Source organism: Sorex araneus, chromosome 4, assembly GCF_027595985.1.
Source record: "Sorex araneus isolate mSorAra2 chromosome 4, mSorAra2.pri, whole genome shotgun sequence".
In the NCBI taxonomy this organism is placed as follows: Eukaryota; Metazoa; Chordata; class Mammalia; order Eulipotyphla; family Soricidae; genus Sorex; species Sorex araneus.
In genome coordinates this window covers 66,192,194-66,212,063 of record NC_073305.1, presented here as the reverse complement: position 1 = coordinate 66,212,063, position 19,870 = coordinate 66,192,194, and the positions used below count along the sequence as shown (strand labels likewise).

The 19,870-nt window shown below is 38.2% G+C and overlaps 1 protein-coding gene and 1 non-coding gene across 8 annotated transcripts in view; one reads left to right on the top strand and one right to left on the bottom strand.

Moving 5' to 3' along the window:
* Window positions 1-19,870, top strand: part of TAFA4 (TAFA chemokine like family member 4) — a 302,837-nt gene that overhangs the window by 221,824 nt on the left and 61,143 nt on the right. For all 7 annotated transcript variants that reach the window (XM_055135774.1, XM_055135773.1, XM_055135770.1 and 4 more), the window contains one exon: window positions 4,693-4,848. In XM_055135774.1, coding sequence (XP_054991749.1) covers window positions 4,693-4,848 — 156 coding nt within the window. The remainder of the gene's footprint in view (window positions 1-4,692; window positions 4,849-19,870) is intronic.
* LOC129404588 (U6 spliceosomal RNA) lies at window positions 16,580-16,681 on the bottom strand. The gene has a single exon (XR_008629979.1). It is a non-coding gene; the product is annotated as a U6 spliceosomal RNA (small nuclear RNA).

Here is a 19,870-nt window from a genome sequence, read left to right as displayed (position 1 = left end):
TTTGCCAAGTTGTCAAAAATCAGATGGGCTGGACATGTAATAAGATTCAGAGATGACTGCTGGACTAGAGCTGTTACCGACTGGATTCCACAGGATGTCAAAAGACCACTTGGCCACACACCTACAAGATGGTCAGGTTTATTCATCAAAACCCTGAACAAATGTTTTGAGGCTCTTCCTGTTCCTGGAGCCAGCAGATACCATTGGGCTACACTAGCACGTGACAGGGACAAATGGAGACGATACTGGTGCCCGCTTGAGCAAATCAAAGATCAATGGGATGACAAGTGAAGTGATACAAGCTATACATCAGAAAGAAAATTATGAGGATTCTTCAAATTAGAAACAAATATGGTTGATTGAAAACTCACACATGTTTGGTGGGGCTACTCACTTCTCAGGCTCATCTCTTCTGAACATCTCTCAGAATATCTTTTTCCTTTTTAATTAATTAATTTATTTTTGAATATTTTTACTCTTAAAAATCACTGTAATAAATTATATTGTTATGGAAACATAAATATGATTGTAACTTCCACAACATATATATTCCATTCTTTTAGCATTAATCACATTGTCTTATTTATTTTCTAAACAGAGTTTTCATTTTTAATATTTTTCCAAATAGTTTGGAGTTTATATGTTTTATTTTGATTATTTTAGGTATTTGCACATTTAATTTATGATAGTTAAATTTTTTTAAATTTATTTTTTAATTGAGTCACCATGAGTACAGTTATAGGGCTTTTAGGATCAAGTCTCAGTCATACTATGCTCAAACACCCATCCCTTCACCAGTGCACATTTTCCACCACCAAAAATCCCAGAATACTCCCCCTCCGACTCCCCCTCTGCCTGTGTGGCAGACGATTTCCACTTTACTCTTTTCTTACTTTGATTACATTCAATTTTCGACAGAAAACTCACTATCATTATTTGGAGTTTTTCCTCCAACAGTCAGACTTGTCAGAATGGTATCATTAGATTGTATGTTTTCTATTGTTGGTAACAAAGAGCCTATGATGTTGCATGGTCGCGAAAGCCATCGCCCAGTTTTGGAATTCTGATATTAAGTCCAGAGGTATTTCTACCAGCAGCTGCTGCATCCTGAGATTTGTTTCTGTGGTGCTGGGATCATGGCTGTTCAGGAGCAGAGGAGCTGTTCATGGGCGACTGCTCAGGGTCTCATTTGGGCAGGAGGCAGGGCCGGTTCTGCCTCCTCCATCACAAGATTCCCGATGCATCTCATCCCATCACTGCAAACTCCTACCTCTCTGTCCAATTGGTTCTGAATGGTGGCGGTCGCCATGCTATCGCAGGGGAAAAGGCCAAGGGACAGAAACCCTTCCTCTCCCGGGTGCACGTGGCTGTACCTTAGTTCAGAGTCCAGGAGTATATCTGCTAGCAGCCACTGCGTTCTGAGATTGATTTCTGTGCCTCTGGGAAAATGGATGCTCAGGGGTGGCAGAGCCATTCCTGAGCATATTTTTTGTATATCAGGAAAGGAAGCATGGCCGCATAAGCAGCCGTATGTTTTGGAGATGTCCCAGTCCCGCATACTGGAGCTGTGTTAGTAGAAGCTCAGTGTCGCCGGGGCTCCATCTGGAGAAGGGGTGCTGGTCGTACCTTCTCTTTCTGGCACCCTGGTGTTGTTGGCCCAGTCTGGGGCCCAGAGCATTCTCCGGCTTGTGGTGCCTGCTGGCCCGGCCTGGATTCTTCACTGTCAGAATATCTTTTTCTTAATAAATACTGTTGATATTCTTTTGGGTCTCCTGAATGAATTATCTCTGGGGCAGACACGTATTGAGACAATGCAACATAATCATTTTTTCTGGGCAGGTAGTAAAGGGAAACACAGAATGGCCACTGAATCTTGAAATCGACACACCAACACTTTGGCTATATGTGGTTGGTCGTAAAGACTAACTCCAGTACTCTATGGGAAAGGGCTTCTCAGAGGTAAATGCAAATAGAGGGCACAGATGATGAGGGGCTCTTTTGGAAATTGACGAGTACAACTAACATGACCTTGAGCCAAATGACAACTCAATGAGTAGATTTATTCACTCAGGGCAACTCATGAGAATGACTCTACTTGTAATATGGCAATTAAAGCTACTTAATACGAAATTCTCTCCCTTTGTGTACAATATCCTAATGATATTCCAATAAATTTTCTTTGGATTAAGTTAACTCTGATCAGTTTCTGTCACCAAAAGACTCCTAGCTGATAGACATGTTTCTAGAATGAAACTTCTTTTAGCACTGTGGATGCCAGATTTCTCATTACTTTGGTGATGGCAGATACCCATATGGAATTGTGTACTTAATACAGTTGGGGATATCAGTGTGAAGTCAGGTTGTACATCCACACTTTCTAGATATTCTGGCTGAAATGGTACCAAATTATTTCCTAGTAACAATGACTAAACATATCTGCTGGGAACTTGATTTCTAAATCTGATGCCCCACTAAAAATAATCAGAACTCACTGGAAGAAAATGATGAGAGGTTAAGTTACAAAGTATGTCTAGGACATCTTTTGAATCAGACTTGTAGTAATATCTCAGATTATGGAAATATGTCAAAATGACTCTGCTGTTAGTTTGGAGCATTTCTTCCTGCCCAAATATGAGGTAATTTGAACATAGAATCAGTTTTGTATGACACAAATGACTTATCTACATGGAATCATCAATGGGTGCCAGTTTAGTGAGTAAAAGCTTGAAAATAGGATGTGCATAATCTCAATACATATCCCTTTATTCATTGCGAGTGGGAAAATCACACTATTACAAGTGGAGAAACCTGACAGATACCATCATGACCATGTGATTGAGGGTAAAAGTTATGATAAAATGGACACCAGGTGCCTCCTGATAATGATGCACAGACATCAGTGTGACTTCTGGAACGTTCTGCCAAAAGTCTATTACCTAAATATAATTAAGGTAAAATACCAGATAAGATAATAGGAAATATATTCTATAAAAACAACTCTTAAAGATGTCAAGGTCAAGAAATGTAACAACAAGGGATGTTTCTGATGAAGGGTATATAATCGTGACAACTGATCATAATATAGATTCCTAGATTGGATTTTAATAATTAAGGTCTGAAGACATGACTGCTGCAAGTTGCTCAGGTATGAGACTAGTTTGTGTGTCTCTGGATCGTGGCCATGTGGGATCTTAAGTAGAAGGTGGGCGGATGCGGATGAAATTTATATCTAAATATATAATATTATTGCAGCAATGTCAACTTCTTAATTTTGTTAATTCTGTAAGATAATATCTGTTTTAGGAAAAAAAGTGAAGAATTCAGAGGCATATCTTGTCTGCAGATTTTGCACGAATGACTCAGAAAAAGTATGTGAGAGTTAGTGAATGGTAATTTTAAATGGAGTCACACTTAGGAATCTGGGTAAAAGGACTTGTATTAGTTTGCTATCGCTTTGTGGCAAATTATCACTAATTGAGTGACTTACTTCTGTAGATCTGAAGCCTGGTCTAGTCTGACTGAATTCTCCTGTCAGTCTAACTACTGGATTAAAACCAAAATAGGAAAAGCTGCTTTCCTGTAGGGAGGCTCCAGATGAAGAATGTGTTTCCAAGGACCTTCTGGTTGTCGGCAGAATTTAGTTGCTCATAGTTGGAGAACTGGGGGTTCCACTTCATTTATCTTAAAATATTGTCAAATTCTCATTTCTTCTTTTAAATTTTTTTTATTAATTCATCGTGAGGTACAGTAACAAAAAATGTTTGAACTTCGATCATACGGTCATCAAACACCCATCCCTTCACCAGTGCACATTTTCCACCACCAAAATCCCCAGTATCCCCCCATCCATACCACACCTCCCCCTGCCAGTGTGACAGACAATTTGCAGAATATTATTTCTTTACTTTTGTTACCTTTAATGTTTCAAGACCAGTCCTACTACCCCTTATACCTGCCGAAAATGAAATTGCTAGACAGTATGTTTTGTATTTTTGTTATGGATATAATATAATGTCGCATGGCTGCGCACTCTAGGAATTCTAAGATTTTAATAATTAGGGTCTGAAGACATGACTGCTGCAAGTTGCTCAGGTATGAGACTAGTTTGTGTGTCTCTGGATCGTGGCCATGTGGGATCTTAAGTAGAAGGTGGGCGGATGCGGCATCATCACAGTGTCCCATGGGGCAAGGGGAAGGAGGACCCACTCCTCCTCTGTCCTGTGAGACTTGGGATTTACCGTCACCATGACTCATGCCTGGTGCTATTTGCTGGCTTCTAGAAAGTGGCGACTGCTGGAGTTCTTAGAGGGCAGGTGGAGGGATACCACCTGCCCCTGTCTGGAGCTGCCCAGCAGAGAAGGCCTTTTGCAAAGTCCCGGGCCATCTCTTCTGCAAGTTGCGTCAACACTTGTTTGTATGTCTCTGGATCGTGGCCACGTGGGAGCTTAAGTGGAACAAATTCTTATTTATGAGGCATGGGCTAAAAACCTTGGGAGCCAAATTTCTGTCTACTCCATGTTCAGAATTGTTTTTGCACATTTCTTGCCAGATCTAAGTACCTTTGAAGTTATATAAAAAAGAAAAGTCATGAAGATTCTTCCTATGGGAAAGAGTTAACATTTTTCAAGTTTTCGATGTTTCATTTTCTCCTAACAGTCTTGGGTCTGTTTTTCTTCTCCTATTATCTTCCAGGTCAACACCAAGTCAAACAAGGGACCTGTGAGGTGGTTGCCGTGCACAGATGCTGTAACAAGAACCGCATAGAAGAGCGATCACAAACAGTAAAGTGTTCCTGTTTCCCAGGACAAGTTGCTGGCACCACTCGGGCTCAGCCTTCTTGTGTTGAAGGTAAGTTCTTTCTACTCCCTTTCTACAGTACTGCAAAGGGACCTGAGCTACCCAGAATCTCCCTGCTTTACTGTAACTGAAAGAAAAATAGATTGTCTTGAAGTCAATTTTTTTTTAAAGTAAAACAGGTTTTATGTGGAGGTTTTTGAAAAGAAGGAGGAAGAAAAGGTGGAAGAGAGTGGGGATTAATGTGCTCGAGAGAGAACCTGGGCTTTTCCCAGGGCCAAGGGAGCCCCAATACACATCCCAGCATTAGATATGGAAGCATGAAAGTACACGTCTCAAGAGGGGAGATGCAGGCACACATCAGTTTGGGCAGCATATGTGCCTCGAGCTCAGCCTGCCAAAAAATAAATGAGTGTATAAATCAAACAATTCCTTGATAATATAGTAAGGCAAGTTTTTTGGTATTGCCTTTTAAGAGACATCTGCGGGGATTTCATTCAGGATGATCAAGAAGGTGTGTTTTATTGTTTTATAATTTTTTGGGGGGCTATCTTATAGCCTACTTCTCTCTCTGGGAGAACCTGGTAAACTACTGGGAGTCTCCTGCCTTCATGGGAGAGCCTGGCAAGGTCCCCATGGTGTATTAATATGCCAGAACCAGTAACAAGCTGAGTCTCATTCCTCTGACCTGAAAGAGCTGCCAGTACAGCATTGTTGGAAGGACAAGTAGAGAGAGGCTTCTAAAATTTCAGGGCTTGGACGAATGGAGATGTTACTGAGACTGCTCGAGAAATTTGATGATCAACAGGATGATGATGATGATGATGATGATGATGATGATGATGATGATGATGATGATGATGATGATGATGATTTGGGGGGGGACACACTGAGTAGTGCTCAGGGTTTACTCCTGACTTCCTGACTCTGCATTCAGGAAGCACTCCAGGTGAGATTGGGGGAACCATATGGGATGACTGCTGGGGATTGAACTCAGGTCCACTGTGTGCAAGGCAAGCACACTACCAGCTCTCCAGTCCCAAGAAATTGTGCTTTAATTCTTTTTTGCCAAACTCTCTCTCCACATTTCTCCTATCAAATCAGTTTCCCCTAGACATGCTTTTTGTTCTCTTTTCCATACACTCAAACAATCCCTGCCCTCAAAACCCTGAACTCTGCCTTCTTTTCTTCCCTCTTTAATGCTACCAATGGATATTCTCTTTACTCCCAGCTTCTTATTTTACAGCTTCCTTAAAAATAGTTTGGGATTTCGGGTTGAATGATGCATGCCAATAGTAGATTATAGACTGAACACAATGGTCACTCAATACCTCTAACCATAACACCCAAAAGAAGAGAGAACAAAAAGGAATGCCCTGCTGCAGAGGTGACGTGGGGTGGGGGTGGTGGGAGGGAAACTGGGAACATTGGTGGAGGAGAATGGGCACTGGTGGAGGGATGGGTAAACAATCACTGTATGACTGAAATACAAACACAAAAGTTTGTAAATTGTAACTGTACCTCACAGTGATTCATTGATAAAAAAATAAAGTAAAATAAAATAGTTTGGGATTATGCATCATTTATTTGTTGTGTCCACATCTAGCAGAGTACTGTAGAAGCAGTTAAAATTAAAAAGGAAAAAAAGTGAATATTGATAGCTGTGCGTGGAGGTCTGGGATTCCTTTGATGCTCTTGGCTCATTCTAGCAGACAACTTGTTAGGAACAAGTATCAGTCCCAGGGGGACAGGTACATGAGTTTAAGTCTTGCAGCAGTTTATCTATAGTGGTGCAAAACCTCCTTGAAAATGAACATTTCTATCTTCTCTGACGCATGTCGAGAGGTCAGCAGTTAAAATACACGTACACACATACCCACCCAGGCACAACTTTTATTCACCATCAAAAGTATCGGATTTATCTACTTTCTGTCTTCCATAAAGAAACACAAATTTACAATCTAACAGTGCTGTGCATCAGCATGATCTCAACTATTCTTTTTTTTGGGGGGGTGGAGGTGGGGTGTACATTCAGCCATGCCCAGGCTTTACTTTTTGCTGTATACTCAGGAATCGCTTCTGACAGTGCTCAGGGAACCCTGTGTGTTATTCTGGATCAAATGTGGGTTGGTCACACAATGCAAGTGCCTTACCTGCTATATTATTTCTAGCCTGGTCTCAACCAATTTTTAAGTTGAGAGTTAAAGTGGGAAATTTCCCACTTGGATTTTCTTATCAGAATCTGGGGGAGGCAAGTTAAGATTTTTATAAAGATATACCAATAATTACACTAACACAATGTCTTCTCCATTTGTCACCTCTGATAATAGTAAAATAGTGATATTTATGTAGAAAAACATACTAATATACATGTAGAAGTAATATATGACAAGAAGAACTTTATTTCAATTCAAGTCAGGATGTTAATTCAAGTCAGGTTTTGCTGTTATTATGCAGAAATCCCTTCCATTTTTAAAAAAGTTTTTGGGATTTGGGGCTTATAGATAAGAACATGTGGATCTGTAAAAATATCTTAACACAAAATTAATTTGGAAGAAATATTTTAAGTTTCTGTACCCCTACTTAGGGCAGTTTAGTATGTTTGTTTTTTCCATTAGTTAATTCATCATACCCATTCTGTTTTCTTACTTTCTGTCAATCAGTTCATTTCTTTATTCCACTGTTACCTCCAAGACATAGGGGCCAACATGAAATCTTGCCTACCTAAGTCCTCCTACTCTTCTACTCTGTACCTAATAGCCAGAATGATGCTTCTATATAAAACAGAACTATCCACTCCTAAAACAACACTTGAATTGTTTAAAATAAGTCCAGATTTATTCCATGCTTTATGTTGTTCTGTATATTTTAGCTCTGTCTCACTTTTTTCTCTCTACTAATCAACCTCACTCTAAAGGACATCCTTTCTATTCGTATTGGTCTCTGCACTTTACTTGCCTATATCACTGTGTGTGTTTATTGTTTGTTTTTGGGTCACACCAGCAATTCTTAGGGGTTACTCCTAGCTCTTCACTCAAAAATCACTCTTGGCGGTATCCAGGGGACCATCCGGGATGCTGGGGATTGAACTTGGGTTGAGCACATGCGAGGCAAGTACCTTTCCTGTTGTATTACTGCTCCAGCTCTGCTGCTTGTGTTTTTGCCTCCTTCTGCAACACATATTTTGTTAACTTAATTCCTATTCTCCCTTTCAACTCTTTATGTTCCTATATTTCCTAGTTCTTCATGACATGCATGCAATTTTATCTTGTGAACTTTCACACATGTAAATTTCTGCGAGTCTATGAGTTACTTGAGGATAAGAATTGGGTCTTTTGTTTTTATTTTTTCCATTAGCTGGTATGTGAAAGAGTTTTTTCCCCACAACAAGCAGATTTTCACTAATTATAGATTGTTTCTAAGGGTAGCAACACTATTTACTAACCTCTGCAGACATTAAAATTCACTGACAATAAGTTATGGATCATAGAAAATTAGATTCATACTGTTTAATGTAGAACTTTGAATGGAAAGAGGCTTATTAAATAATGTTTTGCAAAAGTCATGACACTTGAATAGAACTTCCCATACTGAAAGTATGGGTAATGTAGTGTTAAAAGATAAACTGAGGCATGTTTTTTGAATAAATATCTGCCTGAATGGGACAATATCCAACCTAACCGATGGAAAGGTTATTCCAAGGGCTGTACAAAACAAAAAATCTTTTAGACAAAAGAGGACAGGAAAAAGAATGTTATGCTAGGCAAAAAAGGCAAGTTTAATTATTGCAGGTTACTGTTATTTTTTTATTTTAAATTTTGTTTTATTAAAGCACTGTGATTTAAAAAGCTGTTCATAGTTGATTTTTAAACATACAATGTTCCAGCACTGGCCCCACCACCAGTGTTAACTTCTCTCTACCAGTGTTCCTAGGTTCCTTCCCATACCCCCACCTGCCCCAATATCTGTTGTCTCTTTTTCTCTTTCTTCTTACTTACTTCACTTAACATAATATCCTTTAGTTCTGTCAAGTTGCAGAAAATCACATGATTTTATCTTTCTTTACAGCTACATAATATTACATTGTGTCTGAATATCCCATGTGTGTATATGCATGTGTATATATGTATATATGTATGTATATATACATATGCATACATGTATATACATATACATACATATATGCATACAAATATATATATATATAAAATCATGCCTTCAGTCATCCTCATTATCCACTCATTTGTTATTAGACAGCTCAGTTGATTCCATATCCTAGCCATTGTGTGAATAATGGTGTGTATGTGTTCTTTTGAATGAATGTTTTTTTTTCTTTTTGGGTCACTCCTGGCAATGCACAGGGGTTATTTCTGGCTCTGCACTCAGGAATCACTCCTGGCAGTGCTCAGGGGACCATATAGAATGCTGGGAATCAAACCCGGGTCGGCCGTGTGCAAGGCAAACACCTACCCGCTGTGCTATTGCTCCAGCCCCAAGAATGAATGTTTTTGTGTCCTGAGAGTAGATACCAAGTAGCAGAATTGCTGAGTCATATGACAATGCTATTCTTTCTCTTCTGAGAAGTCCCCATACTGTTTCCCACAGACATTGAACAAGCCCATCAGCAGTAAATCAGAGTTCCTTTCTCTCCACATCCCCGCCAATACAGATTGTTCCCAGATTATTTGCCACTCTTGTGACTTTGATTTGGATTTTCTAATATGTAATGAGCACTTTTTTTGATATCTGTTGACCATTTATCTCTCTTCTTCAGAGAAATGTCTCTTCATTTTTTCTCTCCATTTTTTGATAGAGGTTTGGTTTTGTTGTTATTGTTGCTGTTGCTGTTAATCTTCATGATTTCTTTATATATTTTGTATATTAAACCTTTATCTGATATATTGAGTGCAAATATTTTCTCCCATTCAGTTGGATGACTTTTATTTTTAGCCCATCTCTCTTTTGCCATGCAGTCCTACTTGTTCATTTTTGTTTCTGTTGCCTTTTCAATGGGATCATATCACCGAAAACACCACTGAGGTCCGGGTCTCGAAGGTCTCTGTTGCTATTTTCTTCAGTGTGCTTTATGGATTCTTTAGAGCACTGCTTCTCATTTGGAGGCCTCCAGGTTAAAAATCAAAGGGGCACAGTTAAAAATCATGTAAAGGGAGCAACAAAATGAGACTAGGGGATAACCTGTAAGGTAAGAGAGCCACAGGAAGGAAACAAGTTTGGAAGAGAGTCATGATTGAAAAAGGTTGAGAAATATTGGTTTGTGGAAGGTCAGGACCTCTGTGGCAGGCTGGCTAAAGCAGTGCTACTTAGGCAGTTGCTGAGTGACTGATTTAAATGTTGGTTTGGTAACACTGGACCTAAAAAAACCAACACACACTATTTTGAGTCTTTCTTTTTTTTCTAACAACAGTGATTACTGTTAGCATCAGAAATGATAGTACCTTACATTATACTGATTTGAAGATTCCTTTAGCCACCACTCTATATATTTGTGTATATTATTATAAATATATAATAGTTAAATTATTATAAGTATATAATAATGTAAGTTTCATTATGACTATATATTTTATACATTACATTAGCCATTAGCACATTGGATATTTCGTTTTGGGGAGGAGGGACTCCTTCATCACCCACAGTTTACTCCTGATCTGTGCTCAAGGATCACTTCTGGCAGTGCGTGGGGAACTGCATGTGATGGTGAGGATTGAAATTTGGTCAGCCGCCTGCAAGTCAGGTGCCTTGTCTCTGTCAAAATCAGGTTTTAGCAGTTTTTGTGTTAGTACATAATAACCTGTCTTTTTTTTTAAAGCTCTATAGCATTCCATTCTATAGATAGAATGATATTTATTACCTACTTATTTATTTTAAGATGTATTAATGCACACTTTTAAAGAATTATTTTTAACAAATTTTATTCATAAACCATTGATTTGCATTTTTATAAAATCCCGGAGTACACTGTCACACCTCTCTATGTATCTTTATCCCAGTGTGCCCATTATCCAGTGCTGTCATGCTACCAAAATGTCCCCCACCCATTTCCCTATTCCTCTCGACCCTTTGTCCTCCTCCTCTCTGCTTTGGTTACTTATAATTCACATATGAATGAATCATCTGGTGATAGTCATTCACCTTTTGACTTATTTGAATTAATTGAATCATATTAAATTCTGTCTATGTTGTGTTGAAAAGCACAACAACATATTGTAATAGCCCCATAGCATTTCATAGCCTTCATAGTGGCTTCTTCCAATAATTTGTCAGTGAACATAGAGGTTTATTCCTTGTTTGACTTTTGTTTTGGGGCCACGATAATATTGTGAGTAGGGCACTTGCCCGACATTTGTCTGGTCTGGGCTCGATCCTTGACACCATATACGCTCTCTAGAGCCCCACTGGAAGTGATCCACAACCACATTTGGTGTGGCCCCCACACCCAAATAAACGATTGTTCTGTTTTGGGGTCACACCCAGTGGAGAGCAGGATTTGCAGTGCTGGTGTTGTTGTTGTGTGTGGTGTTGGGGATGCAGTGGGGGGGTAGTGACTGAGTACACAGCAAGTGTCTCAACCTTTGTACTGTCTTTTCAGATCCCAATTCCCTGGTTTGATTTTTGTGAATAATGGCCTTATAAACATACTGTGCATATCTCTTGAATTTGTATATCCATATAATTCAAATAAGCTTCTGTGTGTGATATTTACAGAGCATATGGAATTTACATTTTCAGTTTGCTGAGGAATCTTCTTACTATTTTCCATAGAGACCGTGCCAATTAACATTCCCATCAAAATGTAGCAGAGTTCTTTTTCTCTGCATTCTTGCCAACATTTGTTGTCTCCTTTCTTTTGATATAGACCATTTCCACTTGTCTGAGGTGATATATCACAGTGGTTTAAATTTGCATTTCCTTAATAAGTGAGTTGGAACATTTTTTCCCACATGCCTGTGGGTCTTCTATGTGTCTTGAGGAAGCTTTTGTTTTTTTAGATGTTTTTTCTATTTTTGGTGGTTTGTTTATTTTCTTGTTGAATTTTGTGAATTCTTTTTTTTAGCTTATTATTGTTATAGTTTAAGTAAGATTGTTACAATAGTGTTAACATTTTCGACATTGGTGCACACAATTATTCTACTTTACTACCACCAAAGTGTCCAAGACTCTACAACTGTTCTTTAAAAATAATTATTTTTATTGAATAATCATGAGATACACAGTTACAAAGCTGTTCACAGTATAGTTTTAGTCATATAGTGTTCCAACACCCATCCCTCCACCAGTATACATTTTCCACCACCAATGTCCCCAGTTTCCCTTCTGCCACCACCCCCACCAGCCTGTCTCTATGACAGGCACTTTTCTTCTCTCTCTCTCTCTCTCTCTCTCTCTCTCTCTCTCTCTCTCTCTCTCTCTTTCTCTCTGGATGTTATGGTTTGTAGTACAGTCTACAACTGTTCATATCTTACTTCCTGTCCACCTCTTCATTATCTCCTACCTGCTTTCCCCACTTCTTGGGAGTCTTAAATTTGTAACCCAAGACTAAACTTTTATCTTTATTGAATACTGTTGGTTCCCTTGTTTAGTTTTCATAGATGTCACAAATGAGCGAGATATATATTCTTTATTTTAGATACCAACTCCTTGTTATTTTAGATACCAACTTCTTGAGTGTTTGATGTGCACCTATATTCTCCCAATGAATATCGTGACTTATTTTAATTTTTTTTCAGTTTGAGGTACTGAACTCAATGTTTTATGTTTTATGCATGTGAAACTTACTATATCTTACTATATCTCACTATATCTTTCCTGTTGGTATTGACTTGTCATCATCTGATGATACTGACTCGATCTTTCCCTCCTTCTATTTTATCTATTATTATTTTTTTCATGTCACTGTTATTTTTTTCCAGCTACTGTTATTTTTTTTTATTACTTTGCTTATCTTTTTGTATTCTTTTGTTCCTTCTCTTCCTGTAAGAGATTTCATTTTAACATCTTTTTTTATAGTTCAGGTTCTGTGGTGGTAAAATTCATTAGCTCTTTTGTTGTTGTCTGACAAAGCCTTTATTTATCTTTCATATTTGATTGATATTTTTTCAGCATAGAATATTACTGACTGGGTGTATATTTACCTTTTATAACTGTGACTGTGTCACTCAACTCTCTCTGAGTCCGTAGAGTTTCTGCTGAGAAATCCTCATAGTTCCCTGGTTGGTGTGCATTTGTGCATTAGATGTTTTTCCCTAGCATGTTTTAACATTTTTCTTGATTGTGGGCTTTTGATAAAAATGATGTATCTGTTTTTACATTAATACATTATAAGTTTCTAAGTTTAGTTCTTTTCTTAGATTTGGGAAATTACTAGCTATTACTATATTTTAAAATGTCTCTACCCCTGCCACTCTGATTTTATTCCATCATCTAGTGTAATGGAGACTGATGATCTTGATGTGCTACTTAATATTTTCCCCCAAATTTACCTCTCTTCTCTTTGAGTCATTATTGGGATTTTGTCTTCAATTTTACTTATTGTTTCCTCTTCAAGATTGAATCTGTTTCTTATATTTTCATGGAAGTTTTTATTTTACTTTTCTGTTTTTCATATCCAGCATCTCAATTTGTAATTGTTTTATAGCTTTAATCTCTATTGTGAAGAGCTTTCTGTGTTCCTAAATTTCCTTTCTAATCCCATTATTGTATAGTCATGCACTATCATTCTATCTCATTGATTTTTAAAAAATAATAATTCCTCTAAATTCCTCTAAATAATTCCTCTAAATTGTCTTTTGGACTCCTCACTTCTCTGTTAGGATTTATTTCTGAGGAAAATTTTTATTCATTCTTTACCAGATTTAAACTTCTAAGGCTAGCTGTTGAGGATATTTGATATGAGGTATTATTGCTCTTGATATGAAGACCTGTTTTGTTTTATACTATCATAGGTGTGTTGGGGGAAAAGGGTCTAATCTTTCTTTTTTTTATTTTATTGAATCACTGTGAGATAGTTACAAGCTTTCATGTTTGGGTTACAATCTCACAATGATCAAACACCTATCCCTCCACCAGTGCACATTCCCCACCACCGATATCCCCATTATACCACCCCCCTCCCACCGTCCCCCTGCCTCCATGGCAGACAATGTTCCCCATACTCTCTCTCTACTTTTGGGCATTATGGCTTGCAACACAGACACTGAGAGGTCATCATATTTTGTCCATTATCTACTTTGGGCACACATCTCCCATCCCGACTGATTCTAATCTTTCTGTTGTTTTTTTTTTTTCCTGCAGTCACTGCCCTGGATCTACCTGAACTCTATCATTATTCTCTTTCATTATAATCCAATCTGTGTTCTAAACACCATGACCGTGTTCCAGATCATTCCAGTAGGCCTCTCTGTAGGTACCTGCTGTGTCATGGAGATTATTCTGGAGACAAACATACTTGGACTTCCAATGAAGGGGGGGAGTTTGTCTGAGCCTTCCGATCTATTTCAGTTCTTCTGCTAGGATGAACAGTATGCGAATTTTACATTCTGGAACTGTCCATTGTGAATGACTTAGAGTCACGGGGAGCAGTGCAGGAGCTCTGTCTGCCTTTGTGTGGTTTGTTTAGATTTTGTCAGCCACAGATTTCTGCCTAGATCTTTGTATGTCTCAAAGTCTAAACCCTTCCCTGCTTGGTCTCCAGCCCTCAGAGTTTCATCTTCCTCTCTGCAGGACTGAACTCCGGTGACTGTGATTAATGTCTTGGCTCTGAGGGTGTCGGGTGAGGAGAACTCCACCTTTCATGTGAGGGCAGCCAAAATTCCCGGGATTCACAGGCTAAGCACTCAGGTGTCCAATTTGTTCCATCTCTCCTTAATGGGAAAACTCACTGGGGCCTGGAAAATTGAGTGGCATTTATGTCTACTTGATCTGTGATTTATAACACTGCAGTTTGCCTAGGCAGTCGCCAAAGCTTAGATTTCACTGTCCCTTTTCTGTCAATACCAGGGGCTTTTGGCCACCCACCTTCTGAAATGCAGGTTCTTGGACTTATCAGACCTTTCCCGGTGATAAATTGATGTCAGTTGTATTAGATATATAGTTGGGTTTTGGCTTTTTTATTAAGTGATTTTTTTTCTCTATGTCAACTATTCCTCCTTGTTTCATAGTCATGCCAAGTTTGAGTCATTCTGCTATAGATGCACATGTGAGCTATCTCTGTGAAGAAGTAAATAGACTCACAGGCTAAATAGATTATTTCCCTTTGAATTACAGGACCAGTAATTGCTGTTATTTTGCATCAGAGCAGTCAATACAGTGGAACTTTCTGTGATGATAGAAGTGTACTTTTTATATGTATATGTGACAATACATTTTGTGGCCAGTACGACTGGTAGCCACTAACCATATTTATAGTTGTGCATTTGAAATAGAATTAGTTTAGACTAAACATTTGAAATGTAATGACTATGAGTTTAAATTTAACTGAGAATTGTGACTAGAAGCTTCTATGTTGGACAGTGCAGAATAAGCCTTATGTAACTATGTAACACTAATACTAATATAACATTTGTAAGATGGTATAGACATTGCAGCTTCATATTTCTGTCTCCAACACCTAGCAATGCTTGGCATGCAGGCAGTTTTCAATAGAAGTATAATGAATTGAAACACAATAGTAAGTGTTGGGAGTTATAATTTAGGCTCCAGTTATATTTATGCTTATTTTCAAATTCTTCTTAATATGTTTCCATAGTGCACTGGGGGCTTTACCTGCTTAATCTTTATCTCAATATAATTATGCAGTATCATGCTGCTAATTGGCGTTTGGAAAGACCTAGTCTCTGCTGATATGTTCCTCTTATCTTATTTGTCAATAAGAATAGAGAGGATCAAAATATAAAATGCACTTAAATTTACATTTAAATTAAAACAAAGACAAAGACAAAAAGGAATTGGAGTGGGGCACCAATTAATGTTGGCATATAAATTCAAATATCCTTGTTCATTTTTGTTAATCTACACCACAGATAATTATCTCGCATTTCAGTTGCTCTTCCATAAAATAATAGCTTTTGTTAGTTAAACAGATAGAAAAATGAGCTATATTCTCCTCTTCAAGCTTTGTCATAATTAATTTACAACCCTTCCCCCCCCACCCCTGTGTCACATTGTGGAATGTGTTTTTAATACACATTTAGGATTTGGAAGGGTTATTATTTGATGAGACTTGGACCTTTCCACAGCTTGTTCTTTTTTTCAAGCTGGTAAGGAGTCTTCCCCTTGAATCTTCTCTACAGGCATATGCAACACTGTTTTGTGGTAAGAATTGTCTCCTACACATTTATTAAAACACAGCTCTAGAAATATAATGCTGAATAGTTTTATGATATAATGTTTAGATAAACGTTTTATGCTAAACATCAGATAAATGTTTAGCACTATGAAACTTTATTTTATTTAAGTGAACACTTTCTTAAGAATTTTAGACTAAAAATGGTAAAAGCTTAGGAATAGGAGGCAGTTAGTTTTAAAAGTTTCCTTACCCAACCTTTTTCTTTTGAAGAAATGCCTAAATTTCTTTGACTTTTCTGGGACGTCAGAATTTGCTTAGTTAATATTTAGAATAGCTTTCAACCTTCATTACTTTATGAATTTTGTGGTGAGAAATAGGTTCTTTTGAAGATGTGTTTGAATAAGCTTTTCTTACCATGTGTATTCTCTCTGCCATCTAAAAATGTAACAGTTTTGTAAGCTTTTCTCAGTGGTTATGGTGAGTGACATAGAAGTGTGCTTTAAAATAAGCACTTGGGCAGGGGCCATGCTAATCTTCTCTGTATCGTTCCAATTTTAGTATATGTGCTGCCGGGGAAAGGGCAACTCAGAGAAGGGATCACCAACTACATTGTAGTTGAAGGCCATGTGGGGGAAGGGAGTTGCGGGCTGAATGAGGGCTAGAGACTGAGCACAGCGGCCACTCAACACCTTTATTGCAAACCACAACAGCTAATTAGAGAGAGAGAACAGAAGGGAATGCCCTGCCACAGTGGCAGGGTGGGGTGGGGGGGAGATGGGATTGGGGAGGGTGGGAGGGACACTGGGTTTACTGGTGGTGGAGAATGGGCACTGGTGAAGGGATGGGTTCCCGAACTTTGTATGAGGGAAGTATAAGCACAAAAGTGTATAAATCTGTAACTGTACCCTCACGGTGATTCTCTAATTAAAAATAAATAAATTATAAAAAAAATAAAAATAAAATAAGCACTTGGAAAGCTTGAAGGACATGCACCTTCCATGTGTTGACTCGTTCATCAAAATTTAATTTAGCACCTTTGTTTTGGACATGTGCTAGATTTTGGCATGTAGAGTGATAATTAGGCTCAGGCCTTGCTTTCATTAAGCTCACAATTTACTGGCAAAGAAGGACCCAGGGAAAGTGCCCCATGAGAAGCAAGTGATCTGACCCCATTTTTTAAATTATTATTTATATATATATTATTTATTTTATTGAATCAGCATGTGGAAAGTTACAAAGCTTTCAGGCTTAAGTCTCAGTCTCAGTTATACAATGCTCAAACACCCATCCCTTCACCAGTGCACATATCACCATGAAATATAGTTACAAGCTTTCATGTTTGAATTACAATTGCACAATGATCAAACACACATCCCTCCACCAGTGCACATTCCCCACCACCAATATCCCCAGTGTAAACCCCCCACTTCCCACCCTCCCACTGCCTCCATGGCAGTCAATTTCCACCATACTCTCTCTCTCTACTTCTGGGCATTATGGTTTGCAATACAGATACTGAGAGATTATCATGTTTGGACCTTTATCTACTTTCAGCACACATCTCCCATCCCAACCGATCCCTCCAACCATCATTTTCTTAGTGATCCCTTCTCTATTCTATCTGTCTTCTCCCCCTGCTCATGAGGCAGGCTTCCAGCTATGGAGCAATTTTTCTGGCTTTTGTATGTACTGTTCTTGGGTGTCAGTCTCATGTTATGTTACTTTATACTCCAGAAATGAGTGCAGTCTGATCCAATTTTTAGGTAGCAGTGAGTAAAGAGCATAAGCAGCATGAAGCATCTGAGAAGGACCAAGGTGATCCTGGAAACTGGAGGTCATTCATAGCTCTTTCTGCTTGAAAACAGTGGAAGACAGAACTGGAGAATGAATCAGGTCCTTGCTATTCTAAGTTAGAACTCAAATCACATTATAAGATTTATTTCTGCCTTCCAGGGAATTTGTATTTTAGGTGAGTAGATTCAACAGAGTATGCCACTAAGAAAGAGGTTGAAGCACTATGAACAAAAAAGCTTTCCCACCCCACCTTTTTCTTTTGAAGAAATGCCTAAATTTCTTTGACTTTTCTGAGCTGCCAGAATTTGTAAGCTTACAAAGCTCATGTAAAATGCTCTTCCGTTTTTGAGAAGGAAAAATGTGATCCCTGACTTTGACAGATCACATTGTCAGCAATCATTTCATGGTGAGCTCAGGATGTTCCTTTGCATGCATATTTGTGTGTTTGTGTGCATGTGTATGTGTATGCACACACATGTGTGTATGTGTGTATACACACGCATGTGTCTGTGAGTGTGTGTGTGAGAGGAAGAGCAAGAGAGAGAGATGTGGAGAGTGTTGGAGAACAGATGTGAAAGTGGGAAAGAGGGGAGAGAGGAGTAAGATGCAACTTTCAGCATTGCAGAGGCATTAAGAAAGGTGACGTGGAATATATTTGGCATTCCATTTTCCATGGATTCATTCTATTACATTTTGCAAAACAAAATTTTGATAAGATAATCAGCTACCATGGCATCTTCCACAATAATAAATGAAGTAAATTTCTTATTTCAAGAATATAAACCATTCTAATCTGATCCAGGTAAATTACACAGCAGCAGTAGTTAGAGTACTCTTTTTTAAAAGAATCTTACTCGTTCCAACATTCTACACATTACACACAATACTATCAAATTACTCTTACTATGTAGCTCCATCAGGGATGACTTTGCCCCATTATGGGAAACACTACATGCTCTGAGACACATTCAGTTGTTCCACCAGAGAGAAGGGTGCCTTATCATTTGGAAATTTGATCCCTAGGATGTTGCTGAATCTCTTACAATGTATAGGATAGACTCCTGCAATAAAGACTTATCCTTCCCAAACTGTCAGTCATGCTAAGGGCAAGAAACTGTGCTTTGGAGGGTTTCTTTTAAGTGCCACAGATACATTGACACAGATTGTATTTTCCTCCTAAGAAAGTAAACTTAGATTTCAAAAGATCAGTCTCTATGCATTCATATACTGCCTCACTCAGTACTTTGTTTTCATTTCTGGGAATATAGTATTGTGTGGAGTGCATAGAATGTGTGAACAAATGAGAGTCCTTTAAAAAATTATAGTGTTCTAGATACTGCTGTTATGTGGATCAGGTTGGAATGGTTTATTTTCTTGAAATGACAAGAAATATAAGTTAGCAGGATTTTCTATTTTCCTATTTTAAAACTTAATCGATGCCTTAAATTAAAAATGACTTATTGGTGCTGATTTACCATTGGTTTATAATGCTGTATAACTTTTAAATGTGGTTTCGTGTGCATGTGTGAAAGCCAGCTTCCCCCTTCGCTTCCCGTCCCCACAAATCCTCATGCCATTCCTGTCATCAGAATGACCCTCTACTGTTTTGTTCCCCCCCATCTCCTCTCTTCCTCTAGTGACCATCACATTTTTATTTTGTAGTCCCAGAATAATTTTTGTTCTGATTCATTAGTTTACTTGGTTTAGGTATTTATATTCCTCATATGAGATAAACTATCTGGTAATCTTCTTTCACTTTTTAACTTATTTTACTTAGCATAATCAGATTTCAGGTGTGTTGTCTCAAAAGGCAATATTTCATCTTTGTAAATAGTCTATTAGTATTTCATTGTGTACATATTACATTTTTATATAGCATTTGTCAATAGGCATTAAAGTTCTTTCACTATTTTGGCTATTGTGCTATTGTGAATTATGTTGGATTGAGCATAAGGCTGTATATGATGTACTTTCCAA